General features: G+C 37.8%; 1 protein-coding gene across 2 annotated transcripts in view; it reads right to left on the bottom strand.

Moving 5' to 3' along the window:
- Window positions 1-21593, bottom strand: part of Fchsd2 (FCH and double SH3 domains 2) — a 184679-nt gene that overhangs the window by 68840 nt on the left and 94246 nt on the right. For both annotated transcript variants that reach the window (XM_031387572.1, XM_031387573.1), the window contains exon 8: window positions 20208-20336. In XM_031387572.1, the coding sequence (XP_031243432.1) occupies window positions 20208-20336 (129 nt within the window). The remainder of the gene's footprint in view (window positions 1-20207; window positions 20337-21593) is intronic.

Raw genomic sequence — 21593 nt, 5'->3', positions numbered from 1 at the left:
TGTCTTTTCATTTTCTTCATAGCTTTAAATTTAGCAGCACCCTTCCCCCTCATCTGATTATGGTTCTGGTGATATTTAAGAAAGCACTGCCTATGGACTTACACTTTACTCCCTAAAAGTTTTGCAGTTTTAGCATTGACCTTTAAGTCTCTAGTCATTTTAAATTAATTTCTATACACGGCAGTACTGGTTTAATAATTTTTTGTGTACATGGACATTCAGCTGTGACCAATAGCACCTGCTCAAAGACATTCTTTCTCCCTCTGAATGGTTTTAGTATTCTGTCAAAAATCTACTAACCATCAACTACTCTTTTGCACTTCTCTTTCTAGAACTAAATTTGCATTTTTTACTCTTAGGTGCTTTTATTTTTCATATTAACTTCTATGTTATCATGTGACTAGTGACTTATCAGGGTATCGAAAATGGTACTTGCGGCAGAAATTGTTCTTCCTTTCTTCTTGGGTATATAATGAGACTGCACTTCCTAGACCTCCACTATTGCTACGTATGGCCATGTCATTAAGCTTTCTTTTATACCATGAGTGGAGTAATTAATGCTTGTGACTTTGCAGACTAGATCTCAGGAAAATAGGTATGTCTTCCCCATGATCTCATTCTCTTACTCACTGGTTAGAATACAAATAAGTCAGTATCTTACTGTTGGTTAGCTCAATGATGAGAGTTAAAAAATGGAGCCATCCTTTGGGGTACAAAAGGAAAACAAGAACGTGATTTAATTCTATTTATTTAAAATATGTTTTTAAATGTTAACAAATTCAGATAAATTGAAATCATGCAACTTTTCTCATTATAATGCAATAAAACTTAAAAAAAAAATGGAGCCATCCTGATACGTAGATCCTTGGATAACTTCAGAAGGTAGAACCTACTTATTAACCCTAAACTACCGTATAAGAAGTATCATCTTGTAGGAACCATCATAATTTGGAGTCTCTCCAGTTTAGTCATTTAGTTTTTATCCTAATTAATATAAATTTAGTATGTTGCAGTAGAATACTGCTGTAACAGAACACTAACAGAGGTGGCATCTGCTAAGTGGTAGTAGTGTAGAAAGCAATGAGGAAATGTGCTGCCAAGACTGGCAAGCAGGCCAGGATTATAAACCTTGTGCTTTAGGGCAGCATCTCTAACCCTCCTGCCTGCTAGGACTATCACCTACATGTAAAGCACAAGACAGTGGAAAGCACTTAGCTCAATAAATGTCACCTACTGTTATTGTCATGCATATTTAAAAACTGAGATTGTTGTGCTAAGAGATAGCTCAAAGGTTGAGTGCTTGCTGCTCTTGTAGAGGACCAGAGATGGGTTTCCAATATCTACGTCAGGCAGGCAGTTCACAACTTCTTGTGACTCTAGTTCCCAGGGGATCTGATTCCCTCTGGCCTTCATGGACACATACATGTACATGGTGCACATAAATTCATATGTGTGTGTGTACTCAGGGGAGATTGTTAAAATCTGGAATTGTCAAATCTATAACTATTTTTCCACATAGTATCTGTCTTTGTATTTTTGTCTATCTTTCATAAATATACTATCAACCATACACTAGTATGCTGTAAAAAGCACTTTTTTTTTTACATTTTTTATTGGTTATTTTATGTATTGGTATTTCAAATGTTATTCCCCTTCCCAGTTTCCCTTCCACAACCCCTTATCTGCTCCCCCTCCTTCTGCCTCTATGAGGGAGTCCCCACCCACCCACTCCTGCCTCAGCACCCTAGCATTCCCCTACCCCGGGTCATCAAGCCTCCACTGGACAAAGGGGCTCCCCTCCCAGTGATGCCCAATAAGGCCCTCTTCTCCTACATATTCAGCTGGAACCATGGGTCCCCATGTAGACTCTTTCGTTAAAAAGCACTTTTTAAGAGCCTATATTCTTTTACAATCTTTTACTTTTCCACTGACTTAAAGTCTTTTTTTCAGTCTTATAAGTTCTGAGTATCTAGCTGCAATTAATCATGGCTTAAGAGGAAATGAGGCAAAGCCAGTAAAACAGATAAAATTCCCTTTTGCATGCAGCTGATGGAAAAAAATCCTAGCTGACAAAAATCACAAAAAAATCCACATGCTTCCTTCACTTAAAAGATAACTTTCTGAATTCACACTCTCAACAGGTACACTTTAGAAGAGTTCTATTTGGGGTAAGAACAACAACAAAAAAACTCCCCAGTTTCCTGGTACATTTGCATATTTTACCAAAGGCTAGGAGGAGGAGGAGCACCAAAAGAATCTTCTGGAAACTCCCCATGAACCACAACAGTATTGGTCCTGCTTGGTCACTCAGATAAAGCAAACACTCTCTATTTTAATGCCAGAAAGGTAAATAAGGTCTCTGAAGAGAAAGCTAATATTAGTCTTCATTGGCTTACAGTAGAAACCACTGTAATCTTTTTCTTTTTTTTTCTTAAGATCTATTTATGTTATTTTACATGTATGAGTGTTTTGCTCGCATGCATGTCTATGCACCAGGTATCTGTGGAGATCAGAAGAAGGTGTCAGATCCTCCATGAGGTACAGATGGTTGTGAGGTATGTGGGTGTTGGGAATTGAACCCTGGTTCTCTGTAAGAACAAAGCTCTTACCTGCTGAGCTATTTCTGTAGCCCTCTCTTGTTCCTTACTTATAGCCTCATCTTAACTTTGAAGTGAGAAATTAATTAAGACACATAAGAGCTTACTTCTGAGACAGTGAGCTACATTAACAAGATGATGAAAGGCAAAAAGAAAAATGAATATTTGAAGAACTACTCTACTGCAATTTATGCACAGGGTATTGCTAGCCACAGTTCTGTAGATGGGTAAAGAACATCTCACCAGTTAACAAGCAGAGTGAAGTGATCGGTGTACTTGGGAGGAGGGTTTTTGTGGAAAAATACATCTTATTGCTTTCAATTTTGATATTTGAAACAAAGTCTCATACTGTAATGCAGGCTCGCCTTGAAACCATAGTGACTCTTGTCTTCGTACCCTGAAAGTTCATGTGCTTAGATTGCAAGGTTGAACTGTTACACCTGGTGTGACTTACTTCTTCCTATGGTCAAGAGTTCACCTTCTCTAAAGCCTTAGATGCCCTGATGCAAACACAAATAAATGCTCTTCTACTTGTTTTACATGAAATTTCAAAATCTGGTTTACTAAAAGTGGAAAGGGCAAGAGGGACTTATGAAGTTATGGTGTCTCAACAGAAGATGAAACAAAGGAGGCACCAGATGTTGAGAAAATTAATGTGCTAGGAGACACAAATTAGTTCTGGGTCAGAAAGGATATTAGGAAGAAAATTCTTTGAGACATGATGCAGAGAAGACCTAACACACCAGAAACTAGGGCAGCAAGCAAACCCCATGTCTTAGTGTTCCACTTACTTCTCAATTCCATTAATAGCTTGTGTTAAGACCTCTGATCTCAAATTCAATTTTATTTTAAGACAGGGTCTCTCTTTTATTGTTGTTTTTTTTTTTTGTTTTGTTTTTCGAGACAGGGTTTCTCTGTGTAGTCCTGGCTGTTCTGGAATTCACTCTGTATACCAGGCTGGCCTTGAACTCAGAAATCAGCCTGCCTCTGCCTCCCAAGTGTTGGGGTTAAAGGCATGCGCCACCACTGCCTGGCTTAAGACAGGGTCTCTCTACTTAATCCTTGGCTGTCCTAGAACTCACTATACTGACCAGGCTAGTCTGGAACTAATAGAAATCAGCCTGCCTCTGCCTTTCGGAGTACAACACCATGCCCAGCTCAACTTTTAAAGCATCTTAACTTGGGAAGTTAACCCTGTCCATAACATCAGCTTTGAGTTTATGTGATGCTAAATCTTCTTGTAACTAAGTAAATGTCTCATTTATAGCTATATGAAAGACAATATGCTCTATTAACAAAGCTAGCATGATACATACATACAAAACAGACGTAAAAAATGGAACAGAATGGAGCACCCAGAAATAAACTCACACATTTATAAGCACCCCATCTTTGACAAGTCATCATAAATACTCATTGGAAAAAGAAGGAATATTTAACAAATGGTTCTTCAAAAACTAGGTGCCCACATAAAAGAGCAAACTAGATTCATACTGACCAAAAATCAATTCAAAATGGAGTCAAATGCATAACTAGTCTAAAAAGCTGAATGAATCAAAAGGCCCTATAAAAATGAATACTTACATGAACAATGGGACTTCACTAAGCTGTAAACAAGAATATAATGATGAGTTTTGCATGAAAATGGATGGAACCAGAGATCATAGTGTTAAATAAAATAAACCAGACTCAGAATAACAAACACTGCATTTTTCTTCTGTAGAATCTAGATTAAATTTACATGGGCACACATGTACCTCTGACCACACACACATGACATAAAAGTAGAAAGAGAATTATAAAAAGAGATGAAAGGATCTAAACTAAAAGAGGTTGGTGAAGGGCAAATAACTGAGTATAAGAGTGTTAGTGTATGTGTGTGTGTGTGTGTGTGTGTATGTGTGTGCACACATGAAGATATATCATGCTGTATAGTATAAGAATAAAATAATGCTACCATATCACCAAATAAATTTCATCCAAATTAATTTATTAAACTTGAACCAAAATATTTCTCATTAAAAATTTTAACTATAGATCTGTCCAAATACCAGGAGTAACTGAGACCAGCAGGACTCAGGCACGCAGGAACTCTGCCAGCTCAGTGGCACAAGTCCTTTCCAGTCTGTTTGGGCCAGTGCCCTGAGCAGACCTTGAGCACAAATTCCACACAACACCCAGAGGAAGCTCCACTCCCAGGAGCTCTAACACGCCTAGGATCATAGGATCAGAGATGAGGAGGACACAACATCTGTCCCAACACCTGGAGTAACTGGGACCAGTGGGACCCAGGCACACAGGAACTTGGCCACCCCAATGACAAGGTCCTTCCAGTCTGGGCCAGTGCCCTGAGCAGCTTGGGTGAGTCACAAAATACCCAGAGGAAGCTCTACTCCAAGGTGCTCTAATGGGCCTAGGATCACAGAGACAACTTGACTCCAAGGAGTTCTGACACAACCAGGATCACAGGAAGGACAGGCTCCAGTCAGATTTAGCCAGGGTAGGTAGCACTAGAGATAACCAGATGGCGAGAGGCAAACGGAAGAACATAAGCAACAGAAAACAAGGTTACTTGGCATCATCAGAACCCAATTCTCCCACCATAAAAAGTCCTAGACACACCATTACACCGGAAAAGCAAGATTCAGATATAAAATCACTTCTCATGGTGATGATACAGGACTTTAAGAAAGACATAAATAGCACCCTCAAAGAAATACAGGAGAACACAGGTAAAGAGCTAGAAGCTCTTAAAGAGGAAACACAAAAATCCCTTAAAGAACTACAGGAAAGCACAATCAAACAGGTGAAGGAAATGAGCAAAACCATTCAGGATCTATAAATGGAAATAGAAACAATAAAGAAATCACAAAGGGAGATAACCCGGAGATAGAAAACCTAGGAAAGAGATCAGGAGTCATAGATGCAAGCATCACCAACAGAATACAAGAGATAGAAGACAGAATCTCAGGCACAGAAGACACCATAGAAAACATTGACACAACAGTCAAAGAAAATGTAAAAAGCAAAAAAAGCTCCTAACCCAAAACATCCAGGAAATCCAGGACACAATGAGAAGACCAAACCTAAGGATAATTGGTATAGAAGAGAGTGAAGACTCCCAACTTAAAAGGCCAGTAAATATCTTCAACAAAGTTATAGAAGAAAACTTCCCTAACCTAAAGAAAGAGATGGCCATGAACATATAAGAAACCTACAGAACTCCAAATAGTTTGGACCAGAAAAGAAATTCCTCCTGTCACGTAATAATCAAAATTCCAAAGGCACTAACTAAATGAAGAAAGAATTTTAAAAGTAGTAAGAGAAAAAGGTCAAGTAACATATAAAGGCAGGCCTATCAGAATTACACCAGACTTCTCACCAGAGACTATGAAAGCTAAAAGATCCTGGGCAGATGTCATACAGACCCGACAAGAACACAAATGCCAGCCCAGACTACTATACCCAGCAAAACTCTCAATTACCATAGATGGAGAAAACAAGATATTACATGACAAAACGAAATTTACACAATATCTTTTCACAAATCCAGTCCTACAAAGGATAATAGATGGAAAACACCCACATAAGGAGCAAAACTACACCCTAGAAGAAGCAAGAAGGTAATCTTTCAACAAGCCCACACAAACATAACTCCTCCTTTAACAACAAAAATAACAGGAAGTAACAATTACTTTTTCTTAATATCTCTTAATATGAAAGTTAATATTACCAACATATCCTAATAGATTGAAATTCAAAAGTATGAGGAATTAGAAATAGGTCCAATATTGTACAATCCACATATACTTTCTGCTTGTTTGTACATGACAGTGTCTTGCTGTGTACCACATAATGGTCTTGAAATCATGCGTCTCCTATCTCTGCCTCTCTATTAGTACGATTGTTTATTTGATGTTTTTACACTATACTGTGGTTTTCAGAACTGCTTACATATTTCAAAATTATTTATACATCCAAAAGAAATGTAGATAATTAACTTGGGAGGTGGCTTGTAAAAGAACAACAAAGAGTGAGACTGAATGCTTTGCTTGATGTTTGTAACTATTGTATCAAGTTTGAAGTAGAGGACTTTATAAGTTACTCTTTCTCTGAGATGAATGCTTTTCAAAATCATCACAGCCAATAAACCAGATTCTTACCTTCACCTAATGTCTGTGCCACCCTCCAAGCAGAACCATTGTTCATTGAAACAGTAGGTGAATGACTTCATTGATAGATCATCTTAATACACACACCATTTCTTAAATGAATGTAACCTGTTTTCTGTGGGCTGAGAATGAAGACAATCACTCAAGTCAAATAGCTTTGACCATAGCAGAAAATCTGTATCCAAAAATCGTGCCTACAATTCATTCCTTGGTGCAGCAGAACTGTCAACTCTTAGCTTAGCTACTATGGAGGTAAAATCCTTTGGTAATATGAGGGTCACTAAAGTACAGCCTTATTACAATGAACTGCAATGTCTAAGAAATTATTGTTACTTTGGGCTTGTACTACAGTAAGAGCCAAGATTTTAAGCTCTACTAAAAACAAAATGAAACAGACAAACAAACAAAACAGCTGTATGTTCATTTAAAAAAGCTAGTAGTGATATATTATTTTAAAATATACAATTAATATGTTTGGAATTATTTAAAATTTATATTGAGAAAAACGAATGTATTTTCAGTATTGCTATAGATAAGCATCTCCATAAGACTGTTCAATTGATTGTTGTTTTATATCAAACAACTTTTATAATACTCATTTTTACTATAATAATATTTTATAAATTTTAAAGAATATGACAAAATAAAAAAAAAAAACAAAGGTATTATAGGTATCGAGCGGAGCGTATCTGGGAGGAGTTGGGGTATAAAAGGGAAAGAAGAATGTGATGTAATTCTATTTACTTAAAATATGTTTTTAAATTTAACAAACTCAGATAAATTGAAATTATGTATTTTTTCTCATCATAATGCAATAAAACTTAAATCAATAAAAAACTTTAACTATACATAAAATTATAAATATTTATGGAGTACTATTTTAATGTTTGGAGGCATGCTTGTAACAGAGTGTTAGGGGATTTGATACAGCAGGTTTCTGAACACTTCACACTCTAATCAGCTGCTATTCACTTATTATTTCTGGTCCTTAAATGACACCTGTTTGCCATTTCCCTTTTTTTTTTTTTTTTTTTTTTTTAAGTTACAACTCTCAGTACTATAGCATCCATTTTGTAAGTTACTTAAAAGTTCTCTCGGCCTTGATAAAGGTGGTAGACATGGAGGATTTACACAGAGTATGTAATAATGAAGAAACTTGAGGGGTTGAAATACACTCTGATAAAGATGCCGGAGAAAAAGCCTTGATAAGATATCTGAAGCTGCAGAAGGCTAACCAGAAATCTGAGAATGAATGAACTGAGAGGGTTGGGCATACACATCTGTCACTCACCATTCTTGCCCACCTTGGATTTAAAGTACTTTGAGTTCTTTAAATACTACTTCTCCATGGAGTAGATAGATACCTGGGAATGGGAAGACACCATGCCTGTGAATCTGCTTACACCTTACTCACACCTAATGCTTTCCATCATCAATATTACAATGTCAGAGCCTGGACTTTCATGCACTTTTTATTTTTATTTTTATTTTTGGTTTTTCGAGACAGGGTTTCTCTGAGTAGCCCAGGCTGTCCTGGAATTCAATCTGTAGACCAGGCTAGCCTTGAACTCAGAAATCCACCTGCCCCTGCCTCCCAAGTGCTGGGATTAAAGGTGTGTGCCACCACCACCCCGCTTTCATGTGCATTTTAAAAATATGATCTATGCCCTTCCATTTTTTGTTTTCTTTACAGGCAAAGTGAACGCAGGTGTTTCCGGCTAATTCTGTGGTCTTGACTGGGTGCTGTTTTAAATGCAGGAAGTATGTGTAGTTGAGAAATAAACACTTCTGAGAACTGAATCAAGTGACTTGAAGGTAATAATTCCAGTTCTCTATTTACTCAAACCTTTCCAAACAAGTTATTAACAACAACACACTAAGTAAAACTCTTGAAATTACATCATTTTTGTTTATAGTTAATTATATGTCATAAGCAGTCAAGCATATCATATAAGTATGCAGCCTAGGTTATAAATTATAAACATTGGTTAAGTGGCAATCAAATCAGTTTACTGTGTGAAATGAATAGTGTGTCATCTGTCCTTTTTTTTTTTTTTTTAACTCTCTGTCTCTACTTCATTTGTAAGAGTGGTCTTGTTCCTAGACTCTGTGGGAAGAAGCTGTACCTCTGACAAGGTCAGGTCACTACTAATGTTCCTAAAACTCTAGAACTCTTCTCAAATAGTGAATGAGGGCTTCAATTTTATTCTTGGAACTGTTCCAACTGTAGCAATAAGGTTATTTATTTAGTAGGTTGCAGATGTTCTCAAGGTGGGATTCAAGGGAACAGGAAAGACAATGAAGGCCCTTTTAAAGCATCCTTAAGGTCACAATTATTTTTCTAGAAGCACTAAGACATTATTAGCCTTTCCACTCTTTATACCCTCCAGAAGCAAGTAAAAGTTTTCAGAGGATGGATAATACTCAATAGCTCTGATAGTCAGAGAAATCAGTTCTTGGATATTCTGTTGTCTTAAAGTTTCTCAGTTTGAATTTTTAATACAGTAATTATAGCCCACATCAACAAAAGCTTAAGTTTCAAGAAATTTTAAGAACAAAAAGTAGTTCTGGAATAAACAAAAAAGTTTGAGAACCACTGGTATAAGCTGTGGAGAGTCACTATAGTAACTCACATCTTTAATCCCTGCACTTCAAAGGCACAGGTAGGGGGATTTCTGAGTTTGAAGCCAGCCTGATCTAGAGTGAGTTCCAAGACAGTCAGGGCTATGCAGAGAAACCCTGTCTTGAAAAACAAAAGCAACAACAACAACAACAACAAAAGTTTTTCTTCTACTATTGCCTACACTCATCAATTCTTGCCTTTGTACTGACTCGTCCTTCGTTTAAAGTTGTTACTATTAGCTGTGTGGTGGTGGTACATGCCTTCTAATCCCAGTACTCATGAGGAAGAAGCAGGCAAATCGCTGAGTTTGAAGTTATCCTGGTCTATAGAGTGAGTTCCAGGACAGCCAAGACTACATAGAAAAACCCTCTCAAAAACCAAATTTGTTCTTTAAGGTCAAATAATTTCTTCTACTTGTGTGTGTGGTAAGTGTGTGTGAGTGTGTGCATGAATGTATATGTGTGAGAGTGTGTAAGTGAGTGAGCATTACATGAATTTCATTTACATGATATCATTAGAATAGTCAAATTTATCCAAACATAATAATAATAGGCAGAACCTGGTGAAAGAGGACTCAGGAGTTACTGTCCAATGGCTAGAGTTTAGGTTAGGGAAGATGAAAAGGTCCTGAGGTTACATGGTTCTAATAGTTTCATAATAATGAACACAACCTTAACTGGATTAAACAGGAAGTTTTATGTTAGGTATATTTTACTGCAATGTTTTTAAACTTAGCTTTCTTGATTTCATACAACATCTACTATTAACATGTTCATTCAGAACTTGTATTTACCATTATACTGAGCATCCTAGCCAGTACAATAAAACAAGAAAATGTAAGTTAGGAAAAAATTCTTTATTTAATATAAAATTATTTTTATTTAATTCAACATGAACATGATCATTGAAAACTGTAGAGCCCACACAAAAGTTATTAAGCAAATAACAAATAAACACCATTAGAATGTCAACAGAAAAAGAAAAGAAAAAGTACAAGATATAAGATCATATGGCTGACTACATTTGTCAAAAATGGCCATAGCCACATTTCTGTTTACATGTGTACTTCACTAGAATCACCAGACTCCATTAAAGTAAAATTTGTTCCTTTAACACTACTGGATATTGGGTCAAACTGTATTGTTTCAATAAGAGAAATGTATCAGAGAGACTGTGTGAACGCTGAGATTTTCATAAAAGGTGATCTCAACTTTGCCTGACATCTGCTTCACTCTCTCTCCCCCTATGATCTGTCCCTGGAAACCAACCATAATATTGTGAGAAACTCTAAGAGACAAAAGGAAGCCATGAGCAAGGTTCTACTTGACAGCCATGGAAGCCTTAGGCCTAAGGCAGCACTTACCAGCAAGTATGTATGAAAACAAGCCCCCAGGTTCTGCTGTTAGCCTTTGAACCACACTAGCTGATACGGGGAGGTGCAGAAATAAGTCCTACCTATTGGATTCTAACTAAAGTGCAGATGTGACAGCAAAATAGATGGTGCTACTGTTTTAGGCCACTAAACTGCAGTGATTTGTTACAGTCACAGAGCAGCATGGTAACTAGTACAGATCAATACCCAAAAACATCAATTTTATTTTCAGACATTAGCAAAAAATACTTAAAGAAAAGACTAAAACATAACAGCTGTTATAACAGTGAATGGTATTACTTAAGAATAAATTTAACAAAATATGTGCAAGGTCGCCAATATAAGTAGAATCATGCAATGACTGAACAAGTGGCTCGAGCGCCTGTGAGCATAGATGAAAGTCATGAATGTGATATTAGAGCAGAGAAGCCAGAGTGCTTTCTTTAATCAGAGACGTACAACAAGAACTCATAAAAGGAATCTATCCTGCTATTGCTGGCTTATTAATGAGGTAGTCTATATAAAGGATATAACAGATAAACTCTAGCAGCTGAGAATTATCTCAGCCTATAGCCACCAAGAAAATGAGAAATCAACCCAATCATGGGAGATTGGATTCTGCCAATGTGAAGGACCTTGGAAACAGATTATTCCCTAGAATATCCAGATAACAGAGCTCAGACAACACCTTAATTCTTGTGAGGCTCGAGACATAAAACCCAGCAAAGTCCACCTGGACTTCTGACTTATGAAACTATGAAATGATAATGATGGAGTGTAAAATTGTTTTATGTTCTATTAGGAACCAAATATAGTAACAAAGGAAAACAAAAACATTCTAAGTATTAGTTGTGATTATGATGGTTATTATTGTAGTAATACATAGCTGCTAAAACAAGGCCTCCTGTATACTTAAAACAGATTCATTTTTGGCATGTTACCTGAACACTTAAAAATTGATCTTAAAAAGAACTGATTTCTTTAAAGTTCACTCCTAATGCTCTGCTTTTTTGCCTTGGGTTTGGGGATCTGGGGATCAAATCCCAGCCTGGTAGCTTCCATGCAAGTACTGTCCCTACACTCTTGCCACTCTACACACTACTCTTACATTCTCTGCTCTGTGCCTCTCATTCAGACTCACAGAGGATATGGACAGATTACATGTTCTGATTTGCATTTTAAGTTCTATTTAAAAAGTAGTCTGGGGTAGTAACACATCCCTTTAATGCATTCAGGAGGCATGGATAGGCAAATCTTTTGTGAGTTTCAGGCCAACAGTCTACATAGCAAGTTCCAGGCCAGCCAGGGCTATATAGTGAAATTCTGTTTCAAACAAGCAAGCTAGCTAGCTAGGGCCATCAAAGACCATATTCAGAATAGTAAAATAGACAAGAAGGAATTACATAGGATTCCATTGTACTAGCAGTATTTCATTTTTGAAGCCATTAAAATGCATGTGTATTATTCTTTGAGATCATTCCTAGAGTTAGAATATTACATCATATTTTAAAAGTTCTATACCAAAGCTGGGCAGTGGTGGAGCATGTCTTTAATCCCAGCACTTGGGAGGCAGAGACAGGTAGATTTCTGAGTTCGAAGCCAGCCTGATCTACAGAGTGAGGTCCAGGACAGCCAAGGGCTATACAGAGAACCCTGTGTGCCAAATCCAATCCAACATTTATTTTTCATAATAGAATTTTCTGTACCACTGTAACAGTTATCTGTTTGTGATTTGTCAATGGCTATACCATAACAAGGAAGCCATTTTATTATAAGGTCTAACTAAAACTCTAGAATACAAAAAGATATAGTGAATTAATAAGTAACTGAATATAATCATGAATGTGGTTGTAGAAAAATGGTCAGCAAGGTTGATGACTGTCCTAGTTAGTTTCAGCTGTCAACTTGACACAGCCTGGAGTCATCTAAAGGAGCCTCAATTGAGAGATTGTGTACATCAGGCTAGCCTGGCAGGGAGTCAGAGACCAAGGCAGTAAGTACTCCTCTCATGGGTTCTATTTTGAGTTTCTGCCCTATTTTCCTCAATGATAACCTGGAAATATAAGCCTAATAAAACCCTTTCCTCCCCAAGTTGATTTTGGTTACAGTGTTTTAACACAGCAAGAGAATGGAACCAGAGCAACAAAGACACATCAAGTGGCAATGGGAAGAAAGTCAGAACTAAGCTTTAAAGTGACTAACAGAACATTAAGATGATGGACAAGCACTATGTCTACACTATCCAACATAGTAGCCACATGTGCTGAAATGTACGGTGACTGATAAGAACATTCACATTTATTTCTAATCAAATAGTCACATACACCTAAGGACTATCATGCTGAGGATGTAGTTTTAGAGCCTTACAATCTACATTAACAATACCTGTTACATGAAATCTCAAATGGATTGTTGAAGGGAATTATGGAGCTGGAGACTTGCTTCCACTTTGGGAAATTTTGACCAAAGAGAAAGCAACATGTAGAGAAGTACAATGGCAAAGCTGCAGATTTGAGAAGGATAAAAAAATAAGTAACTGGGCCAACTGATTCATCTTTCAAGAAAGAAAATGTAAGGCAAGAGAAGCAGAGAGCTAGGTTGAGATCTGGAGGGTTTTATGCTAAGTCATCAGTGAACAAACATGATTTTCATGCTAATTCATGAAGTTAACTAATATAAGTAGGCAATATAAGTGTAAGACTTCTGGGTTGATGGTGAGCAAAAAAAGGGAGTGAACACCAATGTTTTCCCTCTTCATTTGGCAAACAATAGCAACAAATTGGTATGCAGCAGGATGTGGTAGTGCAGACCTGTAATCCCAGCTCTTGGGAGGAAGAATCAATGCTAGACTTACTTACATAATGAGTATGAGGCCAGTTTGTGCTACATGAGAACTTGCCTCACAAAATAAAAAGGTGGGGCTGGAGAGATGGCTCAGCAGTTAAGAGAACTGACTCTTCTTCCTGAGGTCCCGAGATCAATTCCCAGCAACCACATGGTGGCTCATAACCATCTATAATGGGATCCAATGCCCTCTTCTGGTGTGTCTGAAGACAGCTACAGTATAGTCATATAAATAAAATAAATAAAACTTTTTTTAAAAGTTGCTTATCTTTTATTCTTCAGACACACCAGAAGAGGGTATCAGATCTCATTAAGGATGGTTGTGAGCCACCATGTTGTTGCTGGGATTTGAACTCAGAACCTTTGGAAGAGCAGTCAGCGCTCTTAACCACTGAGCCATCTCTCTAGCCCTTATCTTTTATTCTTTTGCCCAATTACCAACCAGGACATATCTGTTTAACATTTGCTGGAGCCCAGCATGTTTTAAAAATAAAACTTCAAGATTATTAAACGTTTAAAGTCTTTTACTAGATCAATATTTGTTATACTTTCTACTCTTATCCACTTCCCTCTTCACCCAAACCACAAAGAAAATATTCCTCAAGCTTCTAAAAAGAAAAAAAAAGCATATGTATATTGCATAAGAGCATGCTATAAAAAGAAACACAAAAGTGTGCAAGCTGCCTCATCTCTCAGTCAGCGGAGCTGCATTCTATGGATAAGATGAGATCAGTGATCTAATTTCCAGAGTCTATCAATATTTTTTTGGTTTTATTTAGTTTAATTGAAATTAAAATTAAACAAACATGCAAGCAAACAAACAAACCACCCTGCTCAATGTTACAGATCCAGAGTGAGATGTGCAGAAGCTGTTCTAATCAGTAATGACATAAGGAATGAAAAGTATTCCCCAAGAACTCATCTAAATATTTACATATCAACATGACCTTATTCTACAGAGTAATTGAGATGGGATGTTTGATAATTTTAGTTTACAATTTGCTCAGAAACCAGGACATTCACAGCATGCTGCTGTTTATAACAGTAATACTATTTATTGTAGTAACTTTTACTATTAAGGAGATTCTAAAGCATGGGGAAAAACCACAGAAGGTTTCTAGACAATAATACTTGCTATGATATCAGAGACTTTGATTTACTTTCTTGCTGTATACTAACCACGCCTCACTGAACCTCTTATATCTGATCAATTAAAAAAGCATATCAATATTAGGAAAAAGCCAGGCAGTGGTGGTACATGCCTTTAATCCCAGCACTTGGGAGGCAGAGGCAGGCAGATTTCTGAGTTCAGGGCCAGCCACGTCTACAGAGCAAGTTCTAGGACAGCCAGGGATATACAGAGAAATCCTGTCTCGAAAACAAACAAACAAACAAACAAAAACAACAAAAAATTAGGAAAAATATTATAGAAATTAAAGCCTTTAAAAAACATTTTATTGATTCTTTGTGAATTTTACATTAATGTATCCCACAATCCCACTCATCTGTCCACCACCCTTGCAACTTCCACCAAAAAAAGAAAAAAATAAAAATAGGGAAAAAAAAAAGTATCTCCATGGAAGCTGTGGTGTGTCATGTGTTTAACACACAGTATATTCTTTTGTCCAAACAGCTTTATTTGCAAATGATCATTGCAATAAATCTTTGGTTTAGATTGAGAACTCTGGTTTCTGCTACAGTATCAATACTAGATCCTCACCAGAACTCCTCTCGGTTATCCTGTTATTGCCCTGTGTCATGGAAGTCATGCAGCTTTGGATCTGCAGAACCGGCCCTTCATGCACTCCAGCAGTTCACAGATAAGATGGATACTGGAGTGCGCCAGCTCAGAGCCAAAATCTGGGTCTGGGTACAAGCTGGTTTAGCTCATTCACTCTCTTGCACCTGTGCCACCAGGGCCAGCTCTTCTATTCTGCTCAGGCAAGAGGGGTAGCCAGAGCTCTTTCATGAGTTCACACTGTTGGCTGGCTCATCTACACCCAGCTACCAGGATACTGTGATGCCCAGGCAGGGGTTGGGGAGCAGTTCTCTTACACCAAATGCCACCAGAGCCAGCTCTCCCATGCTACCAAAGGAGGGGTGGGCCAGGTCTCTGGAGTATGATGACCAGCTCAGAATAGTGCTCAGACAACAGCATGACTTTAAGCGGCACCCCAGACCAGGGACATTTGTTTTGCCTTTGGTGGTAACACAGTCCCTATCTGCATCAGGATCACATACCCAGACATGGCCCCTGGTGGCAAAATGGGCCCAGATGTCATCATGGCCTCAGGGGGCAGCACAGGTCACTCAGATCAGTATGTTCCCTGGCAGCAACACAAGCGTCAGACATCCACGTGATCTCAGGTGGCAGCCCAGACCACTGACATCTGCATGGCTCTGGGTGGTCAGACCACAGACATCAACATAGGCCCCAGCTGCAACAGGACCACAGAGCCAGACACAATCCTCAGTGGCAGCCTGGGCCAGGGTGTCACCATGGCCTCAGGTGGCAGCCAGTCAGATCATTGTTGTCCTCCATCCCTTGCATTACAGCCATGGACATCAACATGGTCTCAGGCAGCAGCCCAGACCACTGACATCCAGACGGCCTTTGGTGACAACACAGGCCACAGGTATTAGCACAGACTGTGGCTATCATAGGGGCATGGATACAGACACGGCAGCAGCCTGGCTAGGCCTCTCCATGGCTTCATTCCTTTTATCTGTCTGCTCTTCACCACCATCTATCCTCAGTTCCACCCCTCTCCACAGTGCACACAGTGCTCAGCTTTGCTTTCTCTTCCATCTCTCCACTGGGTACTCCCTAGTTCCCATTTCCCTATCACATATCCACTCATTGTAGTGGCACCCACTGATTAAGATCTTTTTTTAAAAAAAACCTTATTTTATTTATGTTTATGTGTATATGCTCTTGTTTGCCTGTACATGTACAAACTGCATACTCTGAGATTGAAGTTATTGGCAGCTGTGAGCCATTGTAGGTAACCAAACCCAGAAGAGAAGCAAGTGTCCTTAACTGTTGAACCCTTTTTCTAGCCTGAGGATTAAGATCTATAAGGCTGAAAAGTGTCCCATTTGCCTTTCCTTCTTTCACAATTTAGCTCAGTAGCTACCACACTATGACTATTAATTGCATATGACTAAGTAAATGAATAAATCCCCTGCTTCCAAGGCACCCACTCACACATGTGTGCTTGTTTGGTTATGGTTTTGTAGATTCAGTATGTAGCTCAGGTTGGCCCAGGACTTACTATATACAAGGATGGCTTCAAAGTTGGGATCCTCCTGATTCAGCCTCTTAAGAGCTGTAATTACAGTTATATAACACCATCCCTGTCTTACTACACACACACACACACACACACACACACACACACACACACACCCTAAAACACACACACTCCAGATCTTAAATGGGACTATATAATTAAACTGTTTACAAAAAGAAACATTTCCCCTCCAAAACAGTGTATAAGTACTACTATGAATTCAGTGATAGAAATTTATTAGGTAGCTAAAAACATGATTAGTTTGAGTTTTCCAATTCTGCAGGTCACAAAATTAGTGTAAGGAAGAAACAGGTTTTTTTGTTTGTTTGTTATTTTTTATTGAGACAGGGTCTCCCTATATAAGTCTAGCTATCCTAGAACTTTTTATATAGATCAGACTGGAATTAGAGACATGCACTACCACACCTGGTGTACTGGCTGGTTTTGTGTGTCAACTTGACACAGGCTGGAGTTATCACAGAGAAGGGAGCTTCAGTTGGGGAAGTGCCTCCATGAGATCCAGCTGTGAGGCATTTTCTCAATTAGTGATCTAGGGGGTAGAGCCCCTTGTGGGTGGTGCCATCTCTGAGCTGGAAGTCTTGGGTTCTATAAGAGAGCAGGCTGAGTAAGCCAGGGGAAGCAAGCCAGTAAGAAACATCTCTCCATGGCCTCTGCATCAGTTCCTGCTTCCTGACCTGCTTGAGTTCCAGTCCTGACTTCCTTTGGTGATAACAGCAATGTGGAAGTAAGCTCAATAAACCCTTTCCTCTCTAACATGCTTCTTGGTCATGATGTTTGTGCAGGAATAGAAACCCTGACTAAGACACCTGGAAAAATGAATTTATTCATAGTATTTTAAAAGAATAATAACAAAAAAGAATCCCATCCTCATTTGAAGCAGTTTGGTGCCTTAGTAAACAATCTATTTAATGAGGATAAAATACATATGGAGACTTCAACGTTAAGCTCAAGGATAACCAATCATCTGATGGCTGATCAAGCCCATTAAATCCAGTTTTGTTTGTGACAGAAAAAAGTTTCCCCCCCAAATAATGTACTTTCCATGGTTTATTAAGACCATGTTTTGTTAAGGACTGAAGTCAGGGTCTTGTGCGTGCTAGGCACATGCTCTACCACTGTGCTAAACCCTTAACCTGGGATTTCATTTTTGTTGCTGCTTAAGCTAATATAATATCAATTTTAAAGATATATACGGGGGAGATATATTCAGGTTGAGCGTAAAATCCCTGATTCAATTAGCTGAAATCCAGAATACTCCAAATTCTGAAGCACTTCTGATCCCAAGCATTTCAGATAAAAAAATATTCAATTTGTAATTATCCAGTCTAACAGTAGACACATATAGGATATATGGAGTCACTACTTATAATTACTAAAGACATCTCAACAAAGACATTGTCTGAAGTTGCAAATAGTATTCTCTAGAGAAACTGTGTTAGAATAGGAGTTTGCAGCTGGCTCTTGTAAGTTTGTAGCACTATGTAACACCTAGTAGGACCTGAAGCCAGCTGAAAGTCTGGCTCCAAGATGTTTGGAGCGGAGGGTAAGCAGAATTCTCATCAGGCTGCTCTCATTATTATGGCTTGCATTCTGATCACCAGCAGTCACAAGATAGTTGGGATGGAAAGGGAATTCTGAACAATAAACAAACAAGAAAAAAATTGCAATATGGTATTTTTTAGTTCAGTGACTTCCTCCAGCACCTGCTGCTCCCTGAAGCTCCCAGGAAGTGCCTTGTCTCTACTTTCAAGGAATGAACTTGTTGTTTCTGGAAAAAGCTGATCTCTTTCCCAGAGCTAGAGGAAAGAACGACTGTGCCAGCTACAGCCCCACTCTGATCTCTTAGCAAAGAATTCAACATAGCAGTATTTGCTGCACAGTCATAAAAATCCTTTAATTGAGGCCAGGATGTGATGGCACACACCTTTAATCCCAGCATTCAGAGGGCAGAAGTAGGTAGATATGAGTACTAGGCCAGCCTGGTCTACAGAGTGAGTTCCAGAACAGCCAGGACTACAAAGTTTCCCTGTCTCAAAACAAATAAAAAGCAACAAACAGAAACAACATAAGAATTATACATCTGAAAAGGGTATGTTTAAAATACCAAAGAAAAATAATTTAATGTTTGGGTTTCTTAGGAAAGAAAAGAAGAAAATGAAATGTAATTCAAAGTGGGCACTAGGTTGAAATGCTTTTCTCCTCTTCTGTTCACAGCAAAAGTGAAAAACATAGGTAGCACAGCTGGAGAACAACAGGAAAGGAGTTTGGGGACACAAGTATAGTCCAATCTAGCCTCACTGCACAGGAATACTCAAGAGTAGACACATCTTCATATAACTATTAGATATTTTCTTTTGTTTGTCCAATAGATACCTCAAATCACATTATCAATATATAATTTTAAAATAAAATTATTAAAAATTTAAATCTAAATTAAATTAATAGAAAACATAGTTGATAGCTAAAATTATGATTAATAAAGAATTCTGTTTGCTGAGCATGGTGTTGCACATCTTTAGTCATAACACTTGAGAGGTAGAGGCAAGTGGATATATGAGTTCAAGGACAGTCTGGTCTACATAGTGAGTTTCAGGGCAGCCTGGGCTATGTAGCAAGACCCTGCCTCAAAAATCCAAAACTAACCAACCAACCAAACAAAATTGAAATTCAATTTATTTAACAGATAGACTATAAAATATATCTTCTCATAAAACAATTATCTATAAAAGTATATTTTTATAAAACTTATCTTTATAAAAATAATTTTCAGAAAATAATATAATCAATCAAACAAAAACATATCCTGAACTATCAGCCTTTTTCTGGTGGCTCAGAAGATACTCAAAAGTACTACATAGCTTTAATATTTTGATAACTGACTCTAATCTCAGGAAATCATTCAAAAGCATTCCCCAACCCAAGAGTTATTACCTCATATCTTATATACCCATCTTCTATCTTGTAAATCAATAATTGCTAAGTATAACACCATTGTTTATGTGATTTTGGTTTAAACATTTTTTTTTCTTTCTTTCTGTGGTGTTGTGGATCAAGCTTAGGCCTCACACACACAATACGTAATTGCTAAGCTTTAATGCCAGTCCTAAACATTTTCTTACACTAAAAATCAGTTCAAGGTTACTAAATCAACCAAATAATAGCAAGCACATTCCAATAACACACAAAATAACTACAATACTATAACTCAATCTCTCATGCCTAATACCTAGTTCACAAGCTATGTTCTTAATGAAGCAAAATCACCACCAATATTGATTGCATTACCTTCATAATGTTAACTAAATCTGTTTGATAGTAGCGGTCCTGATGTGCATTTGCTGCTGCTAGTGTAAGAAGGTAATCATTCCTTGCGTGGGTGGCTTTGGTATTACATTCAGATCGCCGGGCTTTTAACTACAACACAGTAAACAGAAACAAAGGATTAGTGCAACTGACATTACATTCCAAAACATGTATGACTACTACTCCGAGGAGGATGGTGGGACATGTTTGTAAACCAAGCACTTGGCAGGCTGAGGCAGGAAGATCTTGAGGTTGAGACTAGACTGAACTACATAAACAAGACCCTTAGAAGAATGGAGAGGGTAGGTAATGGTAACTAATACTGGTAATTAATGAATGATGTCTCACCAAAAGTAAAAACCAAGTAGAAAAAAAAATCTTATGAATATAAGAAGTACTCATTGCTACTAAGAAATGCTAATAACTATATATAGAAGAGTATTTTAAAATAATTTTTGTAATTTTTAAAAATTTTTATACATAAGCATGGGATCTATATCATTCCTGCATGTCCATGTCCCCTCCCTACCATGTCCCCTCCCAAATTATATATATATATGCATATGTACATGAATGCATATATGTGTTATATGTATATATGTATGTAAAATATATATAGATTTGCTTGCAAGTTCCTGGGTCCAGGGCTAACCACTTGGAATTGGATAACTTATATGAAAGCTTATCCCTGGAAGAAATGGATTCTCCCTCTCTTAGAAGCACTGAAGACCTGTAGCTCTTTATCTACAGAGACCAAGTGAAATTTTCCTTGTCTGTGTTGATATGTCAACTGTGCTGTCATTATGTGCTAGTCTTATTCTGGCATCCATACAGTTGAAAGCTCATGGGTACATATTCCCAGTCACATCTAGGGAACACTACGTAACAGTTAAAGTATTTTAATTATATTTAACATATTTCTGAAACTTTCTATAGAAACTCAAAATATTTTGCTCATTTTATTCAGGTGTGAAAATAAAGGGTTTGAAATTAAATATATTACCTTCAAAAACATTGGTAAATCTAGAGAGTTAGAAAACTATTTATTTAAATTAATTTTTTTGTAACATTGATTTATTTATTGGAGGGGGTGTGAGCACTTGCCGTGCATGCTTGTTAGAGGAGAACACACAGGAAGTAGGTTCTTTCTTTCCAGTATGTAGAATCTGGGTCTGGAACTCAGGTCATCAAGCTTGGCTGACGGTGCCTTTACCTGCTGAGCCAACTCACTGTCCAAAAACTATTTAAACATTCCTCATATGCCCAAGATGCCTGCCTTCTGCTGGGGAGGGTCACAGGAAGGACAACTTGCCAGTTTGCTTACTAGCTATTCTACAACTCAAAGGGCCATGTGAAAACTTTCTTGCA

The sequence above is a fragment of the Mastomys coucha genome, unplaced genomic scaffold, assembly GCF_008632895.1.
Source record: "Mastomys coucha isolate ucsf_1 unplaced genomic scaffold, UCSF_Mcou_1 pScaffold21, whole genome shotgun sequence".
Lineage (NCBI taxonomy): Eukaryota > Metazoa > Chordata > Mammalia > Rodentia > Muridae > Mastomys > Mastomys coucha.
This window is presented reverse-complemented; position numbering and strand designations above follow the sequence as displayed.